The sequence below is a fragment of the Cenococcum geophilum genome (genome assembly GCF_001692895.1).
Source record: "Cenococcum geophilum 1.58 unplaced genomic scaffold K441scaffold_20, whole genome shotgun sequence".
In the NCBI taxonomy this organism is placed as follows: Eukaryota; Fungi; Ascomycota; class Dothideomycetes; order Gloniales; family Gloniaceae; genus Cenococcum; species Cenococcum geophilum.
In genome coordinates, this window is record NW_027137578.1 from 2,181,509 (window position 1) to 2,199,760 (window position 18,252).

The window sequence follows — 18,252 nt, forward strand, 5'->3', positions numbered from 1 at the left end:
GGTTGGTATACTAAGGATAGGGTAAGAGATAGGGGTAATGAGAAGAAGGTTGCCGTCTATTATAGGAAGGAGTTTACGCATACGCGTTAAGTTTTAAAAGAGCATAACATAATGCGGTATTAAGTAGGTTACCCTTTAGGTACCTAGTAGATAGGTAACTAACGGTTGCCGTAGTAAGGTCTTAGTGGTTCTGGACTATACTAGCTAGCTAACGTCTCTATTTATTCTAGGCTTAAGCGTGTCTTTATTAACTATAAGCTTACGCCGCAAGAGCTTTGTTGGTATTGGTTTAAACCTAATATTGGTGTTAAACGTTTAAGAGTCTTTGCTTTAGCTATACCTTATCGTCCTACCCCTATTTTTATACCTACTCGTACACCTACTAAGGCATCTAGATCCCATTTTCGTTAGCCATTACTTAGTGGCCTGATGGATACTGATCCTACTCCTGATAATGATGGGGCGTAGTGGCTTTTCAGATTAGGCATTTATGGTTTAGACTTTTAGGATTCGTTCTTATACATAGTAGCAATTAAGGACCTTAATTAGGTGCTTGGGAAGGCCTTAGAAGGCTTTTAAAAAGGGCTTAGGAGCCCTAGGAATAATGTTCCTGGTATAGATTAATGAATGGGAATGCAATTCTAGCAAAATGCCCTATTAACTCTATGCTATATACGTGAAAAGGCTAAGGACCTGTCCTACCTTAGGCTATATAGCCCTAATCCTTATAGTTTCCGGAGCTTGTCTATTCTATATTCGATTTAACCTATTTACTCTTTTCGCGAGTTTTCTTTATAGGTTGCGATAACACTATAGTATTAGAGTGCTTTCTATAATTTGCAGATTATAGACCTTGGTCCTAATATTCTTTTAGAATATCTTCGTAATAATTAAGGTGATCCTCTGGTTCCCATATAGAGTCCTTAATAGGCTAGCCTAGCCATTTAACTTTAAATTAAAGCTTATTCTTAACAGACTTATAGCATAGTATAGCTTTAACCTTATACCACTCGCCTACTACCTTAGGGTGTTTAATTGGGCCTAGACGGAAGTTCTTTTCTAGCGGTAGTCTATGCTATAGCTCCAGTAGGTTTATATAAAACACTAAATACATACGGGCTATAGATAGGGGTAGCTAGAGACAATAGGCTAGCTTACCAATTCGTTCTTTAACTTAGAAGGGACCTAGGTATCTTATATTAAGCTTCTTTAATAGTTAACAGGTTTTAATATTCGTTAAACATAATAGAACCTTATTGCCTACTCCGAAATACTTATCCTAGTGCTTACGGTTATACTAAAGTCTCTACTACTCTTAGGTATCTTGTAGGCTCTGCTTCGCATACTTCTATTACTCCTCCCATTTCTAAAAATATCCTTATACTCTCTAGTAGATGTCCTTAGACTTTCCAGTAGGATCCTATAACTGATTATACGGCTTTAGCTAGTAATTATTAGGTATACTATTAAACCCAAATAGTTAAACACTATAGGCAATCTGGATTGGTGCATACTTATATAATATATATTACTTTAAATTATAAGCGTACTCCGTATACGGAAGTAGCTCGCACTAGTTATCTTACTAGTAGTTTAAATACATCTATAGGTAAGACTCCAGTTCCTAGTTCTAGCGTTTTATTTGCCTATCCGTCTGTAGGTGAAAAGCTGTACTATAATAGTGGTCTATCTTTAAATAGAAGTATAGATCCGACTAGTACTAGCTTGTAAAGACGCTGCCCCTATTAGTAATAATAGAGTGCGGCTAATTTACTTTAAGAAAGCATTTCTCCTTAATTAGGTTAGTGAGCTTTTATATATTAATTGTCTTATTAACGGGAAGGTATTAGACGTACTTTAAAAACCTATTAATAAGTATAAGNACCNAATTNTATATTTATNCTTAGCTATCTTTAGATNGNGGGAGATCNNTAATAAAGTCTATGGCGTAATATTACTATAGCTTACTAGCGGGGGGAACTAATTTAAGTANACCCTATNGCTTGTGCCTNNNGATCTTATATACTTAACACTTCTTATAATAGCTAATATACTCCTTTGCTTCCTGATTAAGCCTTAGCCAATAGTATTTGCGCTAAAGTAATTCTACTGTCTTTGCTTGACCATAGTGGCCGCTTAGGGGATTATTGTAATTCTTTATAAGAATCTTCTGTTATAGATTTGCTTTTTATAGTACCCAAACCTTACTACCTTTACGTAGTAGGCCCATTGGGTCTAGTTCCTAATAGTAGCGCCTAGTAGCTTTCTTTTTATTACGTTTCCGGTCTACTTCCGCATTAAGAATAGTATAGGAAGTATCCCTCCGTTGCACCTTATGGATAAAATCCGTTAACCCTTTGGATGGTTTCTGGGTAAAAGCTGTTTTGTCCTATACTACTCTAAGTACAAGACTAGATGGTACCATAGATTTTACAACTCTTTAATACGCGTGCGTTAGGAAGGCCACTATAAGGTTAAAGTCCTTTAGTTATTATAGGGCTCTGAGTTCTAATTGCTCTATAGCTTCGCTATTAGTTTAAGGGGATAGCTTAGTAATTAGGGATAGTGTATTACTAGGTTCTAAGAATGTATTAGGGACGTCCTATCTAGGTATATTTAGACCCTTATCGGTAACGGACCGGGTACTAGCCAGAACGTTAGTAGAAACTAATAGGGCTTATACCGCCTAAGACTTAGTATATAAAGCTATAGGTACTTAAGCATTCTATACCTAGAGCTTGTTCTATAATATAGGGAGTAAGATATCTATTATCTGTTTTCCTTCTCCCGTTTTAAAGCCTTTGGTATAGTCTAGCCGTTATAACGGTTTATTAGCAGGGTTATTTTCCCCTAGCTTATATTTAATCTTAAAATTAAATCGCGCGAGCTCCTCTGCCTATCTAGCTTATTAAGGTATAAGCTTCTTCGTAGTTATAAAGTAGCGTAGATTATAGTGATCTAAGAGTATATAAGTGGTATAGCTCGCGTGCTCAAGGTAATATCGCCACTATTTAAAGTAGTTAACTATAGCCAGCAGTTCCTTATTGTGGGTATAATACCTAACTTTAGGTCTTTGGAATTTTCTACTATAAAATGCTACTGGTCTCTAATGGAGCTAGGTAGCGTTTAGATGCCTATTAGATTATAACAGGATACTAGTAAGGGCAAAATTTAATATATTAGTTATCATTATTAATGGCTAATCTAGGTTGAAATGCCGTAGTAATAAAGCTTCCGTAAACTTTACGCGAAGTTTCTAAAAGGCCTCCTAAACCTTTCCGGGCCATAACTATAGCTTATACTATTTAGTTAGTCCCTTTTTAGTTTTCTTTCTTGCCGCCTTTAAGCTTTTTGCTCCTTAGGTTAGGTCTTAAAAAGCTTCCGTAATATAGTTAAATAGGTATTAGGCAACGTCCGAGTAGTTATAAATAAAGCGCCTATAGAAATTGGCAAAGCCTAGGAATACTTAAATATCCTAGTAGCTCTCTAGCTCCGGCCACTTCTAGATTATCTGTACCCGTACTAGGTCCATAACTACACCTATAAGCGTTACAATATAACCTAGGAACTTAACCTGCTTAGTGTTAAAGATATACTTTAACGCTTTGGCGTAGAGGCCCTAATTATCCAAACGTTCCAGCACTTCGCGGACGTATTACTCGTGTTAATCCTTATCTTCTAAGTAAATTAAGATATTATCTAAATAAATAACGCATGTGCGGTTAACTAGTCCCCCTAAGGCTTTATAAATATACGATTAGAATGTCGCAGGCGTATTAGCTAGCCTAAAAGGCATTACTAGATACTTAAAGTGGCCGTATTAGGTCTTAAAAGCGGTCTTTTACTTATCCCCTTCTTTAATACGGAGCCTATAATAGGCGTCTTATAGATCCAACTTCGTAAAGATCTTCGCCCTAGATAGTTAATCTAGCATTTCACTAACTAGTAGTAGTAGGTAACGGTTCTTAATTGTAATCTTATTAAGACCGCGATAGTCTACGTATAGCCTTATAGTTCTATCTGGTTTTAGGATAAAAAGGATTAGTGCGCCTAACGGCGACTTACTAGGCCGGATCTATCCCTTTTCTAATAAGCTATTAAGATACTTTTATAGGATCTTAAGCTCTTTGCGCGAGAGGTTATAGATAAAAAGGTTTAGCGGTTATTTGCCTTCTTCTAGATTAATTATATAATTATACTCCGAGTTCTACGGTAGGACTTTAGCTCTCCTGCCTAAAAATACCCTTAGTAAGTCCCTTAGGCCTGCTAGAATATTTGACAAATTGGGGTCGCGTTTATCCTCCGCGTTATTATTAGGTAGGTCCCGGAGCTCCCTTAGGATACTTATAGGCAGCATTATACGCTATAGTGGTTGCTTATATATAGTTACCACCGTATATTAAACCGTTTTATGCGGTAGCCAATAGAGGGTAGGGAACTCCTTAACGTAGCGTTTAAGGTGCCGTAGTATACTCTCCGTATATTACTTAAGCTAAAGTAACCTATAGCGGTTAAAGTATCTTATAAGATCCTTAAGATCGCCGCCTCCCTATAATATCTTCGCGACCTATCCGGCAGTTCCCTATAGGGTCTCCATTATAAAGGGGTTATCACCTATATTAAGCTTTATACCCATCTTACTATCAAACAAGGGTTAAATTTAATACTTCTTTAGGTGTAAAGCGTACACTGTTTCGCCTAGGGCTACATTCTCTAGGATGTCCTTTAGGCTTATTAGTAATATACGCCCTTCCGAATCTTTATCGTTCCACTATTTAAAGGCTCCTATCTTAAAGCGTATCTTAAGATCTACTTCCGTAAGCTAAGGGTATCTAAGGATAAGGTTATAACCTACAAAGTTAGCCGCCTAGAAGGGTTGCGGGCCAACCGCCTTAATGCGGTTATGTATATTAGCTACTAACACTATAAGCTTATAGGCACTATATAGCTTAATCTAATACTTATCTAGAAAGCCTATAATAGGTTTCCGCCACCTTTATAATAGGATAAGTTTATGCTCTTTTACCAAATTATATTATATAAGATTGATTTCGGCGCCGCTATTATATAGTGCTTGGAACTATTATACCTTACCCATAGGGAGTATTATTTCTAGCTTAATAGTAATACGGAGAGTCTCTCCTTCCGTATCTTGCCCTAGTTATAGCTAGAAAAGGTCCGTAACTAGGGCTTTTCTTTTTTTAGATCGTTAGTACGGTTATTACCCTACTTATTTTTCCAATAAGATCTACCTCCGGAGTTTTCTCTTAACTTCTTAGAGTGTTTCTGTAAAGGTGCCAGACGGGTATTAGGTTGGCCCCAAGAGTCTTTCCCGTTATTTAAGGTTTCTAACTTTAACCCTTCTAAAGTTCTCTTTAAGAACGGCTTCTTTAAAGGTTAGGTCTGCCCTATATTACTACTAAAGTGCCTACGCTTTTAGTAACCCCCCGGCTTTCTATTAAAAGAGGTCTAGTTCCTTACCGCGTCTTTAGCGTTCAGAACTACTTGTTCAAAATCCATATATATAGTGATTCGCGATAGGGCTCCCATGCGCTTTATTTTGTCATAAATTGCTAGCTTAATTCTAGCCCAGATAAACCCGATCTTTTTCTTCTTACGGATACTACCGTCCTTATTTTTAAAGGGCTCTAAATCTATCTATTAAGCATAAATTTCCATAAAGTTTATAAACTAGCGGAAGTTATAGCGGTCTAGCTATATCCCATTCTAGAATAGCTCTATATTATTATATTATATAATATACGGATCTTAAGTCCATTTCTTTAGGAAGGTTTGCAGCTATAGCTATATAGTAATTTACTCTTTATTAAGCTAATTAAGTGCGATCTGGTTTAACAATCGGTCTTTAATCTTGCTAATAATCCAGCGTATACGCTCTTTAGTATTATCTTATATTATTAGCATCTTAAAGAAGTTGTCTACCTTACGAACCTAATCGTCTAACTATTAGGCGTTAGGTCTGTAGCGGAGTTCTAAACTATTAAAGGCCTTAGCTAGTCAGTCTATATCCTTTTTCCGTTTATAGCGTAGATAACTCTCTAAGTCTTCTATACCTCCTTAGGTAGGTACTAGGTAGCTCCTAAGAAGCCCTTAACCTTAACTAGGTTATAAAAGAATTTACCTAGCTTAGATTAGACCCTACTAGATCTGGATTTGCCCTTAAAGGGTTCTAATATATTTATTAGTAGCTTCCTCCTGTATGGCTTCTAAGAGCCTTGCGACAGCTTCCCAATATCCGTCTTAAAGGAGATTGGTATAGGGCTTTTAACCTTCCGAACTTGGGCCTAGGGAGGCTCCTACTACAGAGGTAGTATTAGTACTAGTAGCTAGTATAGGCTTCCCAACGAGGCTTAGGTCCTAAGTTAGTAATTAGCTTAGATTACCTAAAGGGGTAGGCCCGCTTAGCTCGTAAGCAGTTTATACACCACTACTATGCTAATTATAGGCCGGTGGTCTTCCGGGAGGGTTCTAGTTAGTTCCCTAGTTAGACGCGTTAGTATATTCCTTTAGCATTTCTGGCTTAAGGGAAGATCTTAAAGTTGCCTCTAGCGCTTAATCTTCTAATTGGCCTGGGTAGGGCTAGAGGGGTTCCAGTTGCTTTTTAGCAGCGTTGCGACCGTTATAGAGGGTGTTTGCGTTTTCCTTAGTGGTGACCATAGGTGTGCAAAAGTCTTCGAGCTTCTAGAGCATCTGGGTATTAGGGCTTATTCGGCCGTCTTGCCCAAAGGGTTATATTATCGCAATCTCTCACTATTGGAGGGACCTTCCTACCTTTACGCGACGGCTTTCTATAAGGTATCCGTAGAGTTTCCATTTAGGTTATCGCGAGATTTTAAGGGAGGATAGTAGTTATTAACAAAAGATATAAATAAATAATCTGGTCCTTAAAGCCAACTACCCTTCTAAAAAAGAGTAGGAAGGATTTAAATGTGAGGGGATCTTGTAGACAGGGGGCTATAAGGACACGATTGGAATAGGATAGATGGGTAAGAGAGACGAATCCTTAAGGAGGTAAGGCCTCTAGGATTGTGGAGACTATATACTACGGGCACGTGCCTCTAGTATATAACCGGCGACCATCCAAGGGGCGTCTAGGGGTTGTTCTAAGGGCAACCCAAGGTGTCCGCAATAATATCCCTTACAGTAGCCTTAGATAAATTATTAGTAGAAGTTCGCGAAGCTAAGAAATTATTATAGTTCTTTAATTAATATCGAGTTCTTTTATTTCTATAAGGCCTATACCTTCTTAGGGTTTATAGTTATACTATTAGTCGAGATAATTAAGCCAAGGTATTTTGTTTTAGTAGAGTAAAACTTAAACTTATTAATATTAATCTAAAGTCCAGTATTACTAAGTCTTTAGATAACTTTATTTATATACTTAGTATACTCGGCGCGTATTTTAGCAAAGATAAGGATATTATTAAGATAGGTAGTATAGTAGTTATTAAAGGCGTTATATAAAATATAATTAATATAGTTTTAAAATATAGTAAGTATATTATAGAGGCTAAATAATATAACTAGTATCTTATAAAGTCTAAACTAGGTAATAAATGCTGTAAGCTACTTATAGCCCTTTATAATCCGGATCTGGTTAAACGTAGTAATTATATTAAGTTTAGTAAAGTACTTAGCACTATAAAGTGCGTTAAGTGTCTTATAAATTAGTAGCAGTAGGTACCAATTCTTAATAGTAACTATATTTAGGCCTTAGTAGTTATAGTAGATTTATATACCACCACTAGGCTTAATAGTATGGTGGGGTAAAATAGGCCACTACTTAGTGGCTTGGCATTTTCCTGTATATATTAAGCCTTCGGCTTCTCTCCTTCTCTCTATCACGACCTACTAGAAGATATTCTTTCCTTTCTTCCTACTAACTGCTTTCCTACTAATTGATTACGACCGACCGACCGACCGACCGACAGACAGACAGCACTGTGACTTTCCTATTTAAGAGTGGTCGTACCCTCCCACAGTAGTAAGGAGGAGTAATATAGTAGCTAGTAAGGTTGATTCGCAGATAAAACCCTTATTTAGTATCTTATTAATCTATTTCTTTATACACCAAAGTTTAGTAGGTAAGAGTGGTCTATTTTTATAATATAGGGCCTAGTTTTTAGGGATAATCTTAATTTTATGGTCCTATGGTTAGTAAGGGGGCAGCTTATCTACGTTTTTAGGGAAGAAGTGCTTAATATATTTACGAAACTCCTTTAGTAGGTATTATTAAATATCTTTGTGGGTTAATCCTAGTTTACCTTTTAGGAATTTTTTAATATTAGTATTAACTATCTTCTGGCGTAGAAGCTTAGGCTTAGTTTTTAGATTTATTTTAAGAAAGTTATAGAAATAGGGGGGTAGTACTTTATAGGCTTTCTTTATTATATAGTCGCCTTCTACTAGCTAGTAGAAAGACCTTTTTAATAGGTTTAGTACTTCTATTAGGCCTATAGGCAGCTTCTTAAGCAGCTATTAGTGCTCTTCTTATTTAACTAGTTTTACTAGCTCCGCTATATAAATCCTTATTACTATTATATCTTTTTATTTATAAAACTAGGTAAAATTAATGGTATAAGCGTATTTAATATTGTCTAGGTTAGGGCGTGTCTAGTTCTTTAGTGCTACGGCTAGGCTAATGTTATGGGACGGGGGCAGTGGCTATAAAGCGTATGTATTTAAGGAGTCTACAAGACGTTACACAATCGATCGTAAGGGTCGAGGGCGTAAGGAGGTAATATACCTACGCGTAGCTGATATAAGCTATACGCGAGGTGTACGTAAGAGCATAGGGCTCTCCTATAGAGGCCCCTGCGGTAGGATTCCGTAATACTACCCCCCCTCTTATAGAGGCGGAGCTCCGGTGACGCTGTGGTTACTATATATATATAAAAGGGACACTTAAGGTATAGAAAAGAAGAAAAGGGGGGTATTACTAAAGGCTTAAAACAACGTTATATAATAGGGCTTGGCATCTAAGAATCCGACTAATTAGATAACTTTAACCGCCGGTTAAAGTTCCTAAATATCTTAACAATATTCCGGTTATATAATCGCACTTTACCGCAATCTAACGGTAATCTAACGGTAATTTACCCTTACGTGGTAATGTATAACGGTTTAACTCTATAAGGGCTCCTATAAAGGATTAGGTATAAAGTCTCTACTTAGGCCCAGTTTCTATAGGTTTATATAGTAAAAGTCGCTAATTAAATCCTTTATATTTTTAATGTCTTCCTATAGTTGCCATTTTGGCTAATTTATATTAAATCCTATGTATATAGCTCTGTAGTAGAGCCGTCGTCCTCTACCTTTGCTAAAGTATTTAGACTTAATAATTCGTTTAACGGTCCACTCCTTATGGTTCTCGTCTTTATTCTCGTCTTAGATTAGTACTAGTAAGGGTTTAAGCTATATCTGCCCCGGTAAGGGGTTAGGCTAATAGAGGTGTAGTAGCTATGGGTAAAATACGGGCTATATTCCGCGGGTGGCTAGGGTAAGTAGGAGTTCTAGCTTATATACGGCTCCCCTGTCACGGAACCCCACCATAGGGGCCTCTATAGGAGAGCCCCGTGCTCTTACATACACCTCGCGTACAGCTTATGTTAGCTACGCGTAGGTATATTACCTCCTTACGCCCTTAACCCTTACGATCAATCGCGTAACGTCTTGTAGACTCCTTAAATATATACACTTTATAGCCACTACCCCCGTCCCATAACATTACGTTACGCCTTTTTTACTACTAACGCTTAGCCTATAACCAATTCTATATCTCTATAATACTGCAGGCGCTGCCAAAAGCAGCGTATCTATAAATTACCTTACTTTATACTTTTAAGGAACCTATAATAGTAAGACAATATCTCTTACTAGCTACTATACTAAACCTAAAGAATAACCTAACATTTATACCTAACCTACGACGCCAACTAACCCTAGGAGAACCTAATTTATTAGCCCTAGCCTTAACCCCTAAGGAGACGCACACTAATAATATTTTATCTTTTATTAACTATATAACTACGGATAAGTAAACGGAAGGGCTACTACCTATTAAAATCAAAATATAAGACGCTAAGATGTTTATAAAAATGGTAGCATAAGACCCTAATAAATACTACCGCCTTCTATAAAACTATTACCTAAAGCTTATACGAGCTAAGATGCGTACTGCCTAAAATTGCGATATTATCTAAGACCTATAAGCTTATAAGGCGCTCGCTAATAATATATATTAAGAAACCAAAGATAACCTCCACGTGTCTAAACGCGACGTCCAACAGTTAAAGAAGGCTGAGATTGCACTAATTACGACAGTTACTAAAAGAGAAGGTATAATTAAATACCTATAATCTTAGCTTAATAAGCATATTCGTAACAACGCTAGATACCTCTTTACTATATATAACGCCACCTAAGTCTCTACGCCCCTAGTAACTTTACCTACTTAACGCTTAATAGAGGGCTAGCGCTAAGCAGCTTTACCTAATAGGAACCCCTACCAAAGCAGTAATAAAAGCCATAATAATTGGACCTAAACTGCTACCGTAGGGTCTAATGTACGCTACTCTAATTCCCTAGTCTTTTAGGAAGACTATAAGGAATATAGCTACTAGAAGATATAAATCCGCGAGAAACTAACTTAAAGCGCCTGTCTTTTTCCTATAGAAGATATTAAGATCGGCTACATTATTGGGCGAATAAAGGGTATACTATTTAATAGACTCTTCGCCTAATAGGAGACTAGTAGCCCCTAGAAGTAGTAGTCCTACTAAGAAGTCCTTAATAATCTTAATTTAATATATTATAACTACAACCTACTAGCTACTAACTAAGCTAGACTACGTGCCCTAAAGATAAGCCCTATTAAATTATTCGACGAATTTTATATTAAATTCTAGAAATATACCGGAGCCCTTATCTAAGATAATACTAAAGACTAAAAGGACCTCCTTAAAAAAGTTACTTATTGCCTTAGTTACATAGCCGCCAGCTATAACTATAACAATATTTATAATATAGTAGTAGCTCTATAGAAGATTAAACAATAACTAAATTAGATTACTACTACTAACCCTTACCTAAAGATCTCTCTATAGAAGCTCCCTAGGCCTACTAAACCCATATATACTAAGCCACTAACGCCTACTACCTTAAGTACTACTAGAACTAATATTAATTTCTTTATACTAACTTTCCTATAGAAACTCCTAAATAGAGAGCGCGAGCTACTCTAAAAACTAGGACGCTGCTATAGATACCATTAAAAAGGCTATTATTATAATAACCTAAACTGCCTAATAGCTAGGTTTAGTAGCTACCGCCTAATACCTAACTTAATACCCTAAATACTAAATATATCGCTATGCGCTACTACTATATAAGATAAAGACGTAATAATAGTAGTAGAGTTAAATATGGAAACGGAAAACGCTAAGTCCTAGCCCTAAGTTATAGGTTAGGACGCCCTAATAACGGAGGGATCTATATATTAGCTTACTTAATAAATAACTCTATAAAGATAAATAAATGGAAATAGATAGTTTTACCTATAATAGAAACTACTGCTAAAAAATAATATAAAAGCCGTTTTATAATTAATTGCGGAGCTACTAATAAATTTATAAATACCTAATTTGTATATACTTATAACCTACTTACCTTACCCCTTACTAAAGCCTGCGCCCTATAACTCGCTAATAGTAATTATACCATATAAAAGATTACCTATATAGTATAACTCTACCTAGATATAAATAGGCACTAGAAAGAACTCTAGGCTTATATAATACTACTTACTAACTACCCTATTATCCTTAGAATAAACTAGCTTAAATAATATAACCCCGCCATTAACTAGAAGAAGAAAGAAGTAACCTTTAACTCTAAATACTATAGAGAGACTTACCTAGGGTATAGCCTAGCCGCCTTTATTTACTCCCTAGGATATTAACCTAAGGAACCCCTTATTACCCTACCTATGACTAACTACTACTATATAAGTGCCCCAGCCTTTTACCGTATAGTATATAAAAAAGGCTAGACCGTTACTATAGCTTCCTAATTATAATTATATAAGCTTAATAAAGAATAGGACTACGTCCTTTATAGTAATAGGATAGATATAGTTAATCTTTTAAAAGATAACGCCTCTACGGAACTCTATGGACTTTTACCTTTAGACTTTAAGAAGTTTATAAAGCTTAAAAAAGAACTTACTAATAAAGAACTTCGTAAGCTCCTCCCTAAGAAGTACTATAACTTTACTAATATATACTTATAAAAGAGCGTAGATATATTCCCCCTATATTAACCTAATAACTATACTATTAATATTAAATAAGGAAAAATGCTACCTTATAAGAGACCCTACCTAATATTAAAAGATAAGCTTTTAGTTATAAAAAAGTATATTAACAAGTACCTTAATAAAGAATTTATTTGTCCTAGCATATTACTAGTAACCGCCCCTATTCTTCTCGCTAAGAAGCTAAAAAGAGGTATTTAATTCTGTGTTAACTATAGAGGACTTAACACTATTATAATTAAAAACTAATACCTAGTACCGCTTATATATAAGACCCTTAAGCGGCTTAGTTAAGCTAAAATCTATACTAAGCTTAACATTATTACCGCCTTTAACCATCTCTAAATACGGGAAGGTAATAAATAGAAAACTACATTCGCATTACGCTTCGGCCAATTTAAATATATTATTATGCCCTTTAGCGTATATAACGGCCTAGGCACCTTCTAAAGCTATATTAATAACGCCTTATAGGACTACCTTAACAACTTCTACTCTACGTACTTAGATAATATACTTATTTATAGTAATAACCCCTTTAAGTATACTAAATATATTTAAAAGGTCCTATAGCGCCTTAGGGACATAGGACTTTATATTAATTTAAAAAAAAATGCGAATTCTTAGTTATAGAAGTAAAATACCTTAAACTAATTATTACTACTAAGGGTGTCCGTATAGACCCNNAGAAGGTATATATAATTACCNAATAGTAAGCCCCTAACTATATTAAGGATGTATAAGCCTTCCTTAGTTTCGCTAACTTCTATTAGAAATTTATATATAACTTTTTAGGTATAATAGTACTACTTATAGTAATAATATAAACAAAGGGCTTTTCTATAAAAGGAAGAAAAACGCACCTACGCTTTACCTAAACGCCTAAATATAAGAAGGCGTTCTAAGACCTTAAAAATGCCTTTACTAAAGTACCTGTCCTAGCTTACTTTATACTAGGATAATAACTCTACCTTAAAACTAACTCCTTAGACCACATTAATATAGACGTCCTTTCCTAAATAGGTAATAACGGTTTCCTTTACCTAGTCGTATTTTACTTATCTAAGCTTATACTATAAGAGTATAACTATAAGATCTATAATAAAGAACTCCTTATAATTATATAAGCGTTTAAAGAATTCTAACTAGAACTCTCCTTAGTAAAGCCTAATTAGCTAACTAAAGTTCTTACAGACTATTATAACCTTAAGTACTTTATAACTATAAAGTAGCTAAACTAATACTAAGTATATTAGAACAAGTTCCTCTTTAGTTTTAACTTTAAAATTATATATAAACTAAAAGTATAAGGTACTAAACCTAATAGCCTAATACGCCGCTTATAAGACCTTCCTTAGTTTAAAGATAACCCCTATAATTAGTTCCAATAATAGATAATCCTAAAAGTATAAAATTTAGCCCTAGGTATACTACTTATAATAAAGCTAACTATACCCTAGCTTTATACTATAGAACTAGAGTTACCTCCTAAAATTAATAAGCTTATTACTACGGTATATAACGCCTCTATTAACCTATTACTATATTAACTTATTGCTATAAAGACCGCTAGCGCCTATATACTACCTACTAACCTCTAAAGCTTAGGCTAGATTAATATAGCAGCTTTTGAAGTAAAAGAGAACAGGCTCTATTATAGAGGCCGCCTATTTATCCCTAACTTAAAAAATCTATAACAGTAACTAATCTAAGTAGCCTATAACCTCTAATTAAGCGGCTACCTAGGTAAAAAAGGAACCTATAAGCTTCTTAGCCAATACTACTTCTAGCTAAAAATAATAGACTTAGTTAAACGCTTTATAGGCGCCTGCTATAGTTATAAACGCGTTAAGGCCTTTAATATAAAGTATTAAGGACTACTATACCCTTTACTAATACCTATACAACAATAGGCAGATATCGCTATAGATTTCGTTATTAACCTACTACCTTATAAATAATACGGCCGTACCTATAAGAATATCCTTATAATAATATACCGACTTATAAAAGAGCGCCACTACGTCCTAACTAAAGGCGTAGCTATTAGTAACGTTACTAACGCCTTTCTTTATAAAGTTTACCGACTATATAGGTTACCTAACTTAATTACATCTAACTAAGGTATATAATTTAACTCTAATATATAGAAATAAATCTGCTAATGCCTTAGTATCTTTATTAAGATATCTATATCCTTTTACTATAAAACTACTAGGTAACCAGAAAACGCTAATACTAGCATAAAAGCGTACCTATAATAGGTAGTTGCCTATAGTTAAGATAACTGGGTAGATTACCTCCTACTAGATAAATTTATAGTAAATAACTACGTCTTAACCACTATAGGACTTACCCCGTTCTTTATAAATAAGGGTTATTACCCCTAATCCGGTATAGAGCTACTAGAACCTATTAATAAGAAACTACTATATAAAAAACGCCTTAAGATGCTACTTGCTAACTAGTATACAGACTATATAAAAAATCTACTTAACTACTATAAGGGAGAAATGGCCTAGGCTTAAGTAAAGTAGGCCTACTTTATTAACCGTTATAGAACGCCACTACTAGAGATACGTATTGGCGACTCGGTATAGCTAGATATACGCAATATCTCTATATAGAGGCCTATAAAGTCACTTAATTATAAGAACCTCGGCCCCTATCTAATTAAACAAGTTATTAATAGGGGAGCTGTATATAAGCTAGAACTTCTATATACCCTAGCCACCCACAGAATATAGCCCGTATTTTACCTATAGCTACTATACCTCTATTAGCCTAACCCCTTACTAGGGCAGATATAGCTTAAACCCCTACTAGTACTAATTTGAGATAAGAACGAAGATAAAAACCACAAGGAGTGGACCGTTAAATAAATTATTAACTCTAAATACTTTGGCAAAGGCAGAGGATAATGGCTCTACTATAGAGCTATATATACAGGATTTGACATAAATTAGCTAGAATGGCAACTATAGAAAGACTTCAAAAATGCAAAGGATCTAATCAGCGACTTTTACTACGCGAACCTATAGAAACTGGGCCTAAGTAGAGACTTTATACCTAATCCTCTATAGGAGCCCTTATAGAGTTAAACTGTTATATATTACTACATAAGGGCAAATTGCCGTTAGATTGCCGTTAGATTACGGTAAAGTGCGATTACGTAACTAGAATATCGTTAAGATGTCTAGAAACTTTAACTAGCGATTAAAGTTATCTAATTAGTTGGATTCTTAGATGCCAAGCCCTATTACATAACGTTATTTTAAGTCTTTAGCAATACTCCCCTTTTCTTCTTTTCTATACCTTAAGTATTTCTTCTATATATATATAGTAACTATAGCGTTACCGGAGCTCCGCCTCTATAAGAGGGGGGGTAGTGTTATAGAACCCCACTATAGGGGCCTCTATAGGAGAGCCCTATGCTCTTATATATACCTTATATACAGCTTATATTAGCTACGCGTAGGTATATTACCTCCTTACGCCCTCAACCCTTATAATTAATTGTGTAACGTCTTATAAACTCCTTAAATATATACGCTTTATAGCCACTACCTCTATCCCGTAATACCTTTATTAATAACATGTTTAATTAAATAGGGGCTAAGGTTTTTATAATCGAGTGACTTTATAGGCCTCTATATAGAGATATTACGTATATCTAGCTATACCTAGTTGCCAATACGCATCTCTAGTAGTGGCGTTTTATAACAGTTAGCGAAGTAGGCCTACTTTACTTAAGCCTAGGCTATTTTTCCCTTACAGTAGTTAAGTAGATTTTTTATACGGTCTATATACTAGTTAGTAAGTAGTATTTTAAGGCGTTTTCTATATAGCAGTTTCTTATTAATAGGTTCTAGTAGCTCTATACCAGATTAGGGGTAATAACCCTTATTTACAAAGAATGGGGTAAGTCCTATAGTAGTTAAGATATAATTATTTACTGCGAATTTACCTAGTAAAAGGTAATTTACCTAGTTATTTTAACTATAGGCGACTACCTATTATAGGTACGCTTTTATACTAGTATTAGCGTTTTCCGGTTACCTAGTAGTTTTATAGTAAAACCGTAACTTATAAAAGAGCGCCACTACGTCCTAACTAAAGGCGTAGCTATTAGTAACGTTACTAACGCCTTTCTTTATAAAGTTTACCGACTATATAGGTTACCTAACTTAATTACATCTAACTAAGGTATATAATTTAACTCTAATATATAGAAATAAATCTGCTAATGCCTTAGTATCTTTATTAAGATATCTATATCCTTTTACTATAAAACTACTAGGTAACCAGAAAACGCTAATACTAGCATAAAAGCGTACCTATAATAGGTAGTTGCCTATAGTTAAGATAACTGGGTAGATTACCTCCTACTAGATAAATTTATAGTAAATAACTACGTCTTAACCACTATAGGACTTACCCCGTTCTTTATAAATAAGGGTTATTACCCCTAATCCGGTATAGAGCTACTAGAACCTATTAATAAGAAACTACTATATAAAAAACGCCTTAAGATGCTACTTGCTAACTAGTATACAGACTATATAAAAAATCTACTTAACTACTATAAGGGAGAAATGGCCTAGGCTTAAGTAAAGTAGGCCTACTTTATTAACCGTTATAGAACGCCACTACTAGAGATACGTATTGGCGACTCGGTATAGCTAGATATACGCAATATCTCTATATAGAGGCCTATAAAGTCACTTAATTATAAGAACCTCGGCCCCTATCTAATTAAACAAGTTATTAATAGGGGAGCTGTATATAAGCTAGAACTTCTATATACCCTAGCCACCCACAGAATATAGCCCGTATTTTACCTATAGCTACTATACCTCTATTAGCCTAACCCCTTACTAGGGCAGATATAGCTTAAACCCCTACTAGTACTAATTTGAGATAAGAACGAAGATAAAAACCACAAGGAGTGGACCGTTAAATAAATTATTAACTCTAAATACTTTGGCAAAGGCAGAGGATAATGGCTCTACTATAGAGCTATATATACAGGATTTGACATAAATTAGCTAGAATGGCAACTATAGAAAGACTTCAAAAATGCAAAGGATCTAATCAGCGACTTTTACTACGCGAACCTATAGAAACTGGGCCTAAGTAGAGACTTTATACCTAATCCTCTATAGGAGCCCTTATAGAGTTAAACTGTTATATATTACTACATAAGGGCAAATTGCCGTTAGATTGCCGTTAGATTACGGTAAAGTGCGATTACGTAACTAGAATATCGTTAAGATGTCTAGAAACTTTAACTAGCGATTAAAGTTATCTAATTAGTTGGATTCTTAGATGCCAAGCCCTATTACATAACGTTATTTTAAGTCTTTAGCAATACTCCCCTTTTCTTCTTTTCTATACCTTAAGTATTTCTTCTATATATATATAGTAACTATAGCGTTACCGGAGCTCCGCCTCTATAAGAGGGGGGGTAGTGTTATAGAACCCCACTATAGGGGCCTCTATAGGAGAGCCCTATGCTCTTATATATACCTTATATACAGCTTATATTAGCTACGCGTAGGTATATTACCTCCTTACGCCCTCAACCCTTATAATTAATTGTGTAACGTCTTATAAACTCCTTAAATATATACGCTTTATAGCCACTACCTCTATCCCGTAATACCTTTATTAATAACATGTTTAATTAAATAGGGGCTAAGGTTTTTATAATCGAGTGACTTTATAGGCCTCTATATAGAGATATTACGTATATCTAGCTATACCTAGTTGCCAATACGCATCTCTAGTAGTGGCGTTTTATAACAGTTAGCGAAGTAGGCCTACTTTACTTAAGCCTAGGCTATTTTTCCCTTACAGTAGTTAAGTAGATTTTTTATACGGTCTATATACTAGTTAGTAAGTAGTATTTTAAGGCG

The 18,252-nt window shown here is 35.1% G+C and overlaps 1 protein-coding gene across 1 annotated transcript; it reads right to left on the minus strand.

Moving 5' to 3' along the window:
- Window positions 1-3,403: 3,403 nt before the first annotated feature.
- Window positions 3,404-7,356, minus strand: K441DRAFT_559814 (uncharacterized protein; the record flags this gene model as incomplete). The annotated part of the gene is made up of 3 exons (XM_067643472.1): window positions 3,404-3,465; window positions 7,019-7,079; window positions 7,264-7,356. Coding segments are annotated over 3 exons (216 nt in total), but the record flags the coding sequence as incomplete, so codon positions are not given.
- Window positions 7,357-18,252: the final 10,896 nt, after the last annotated feature.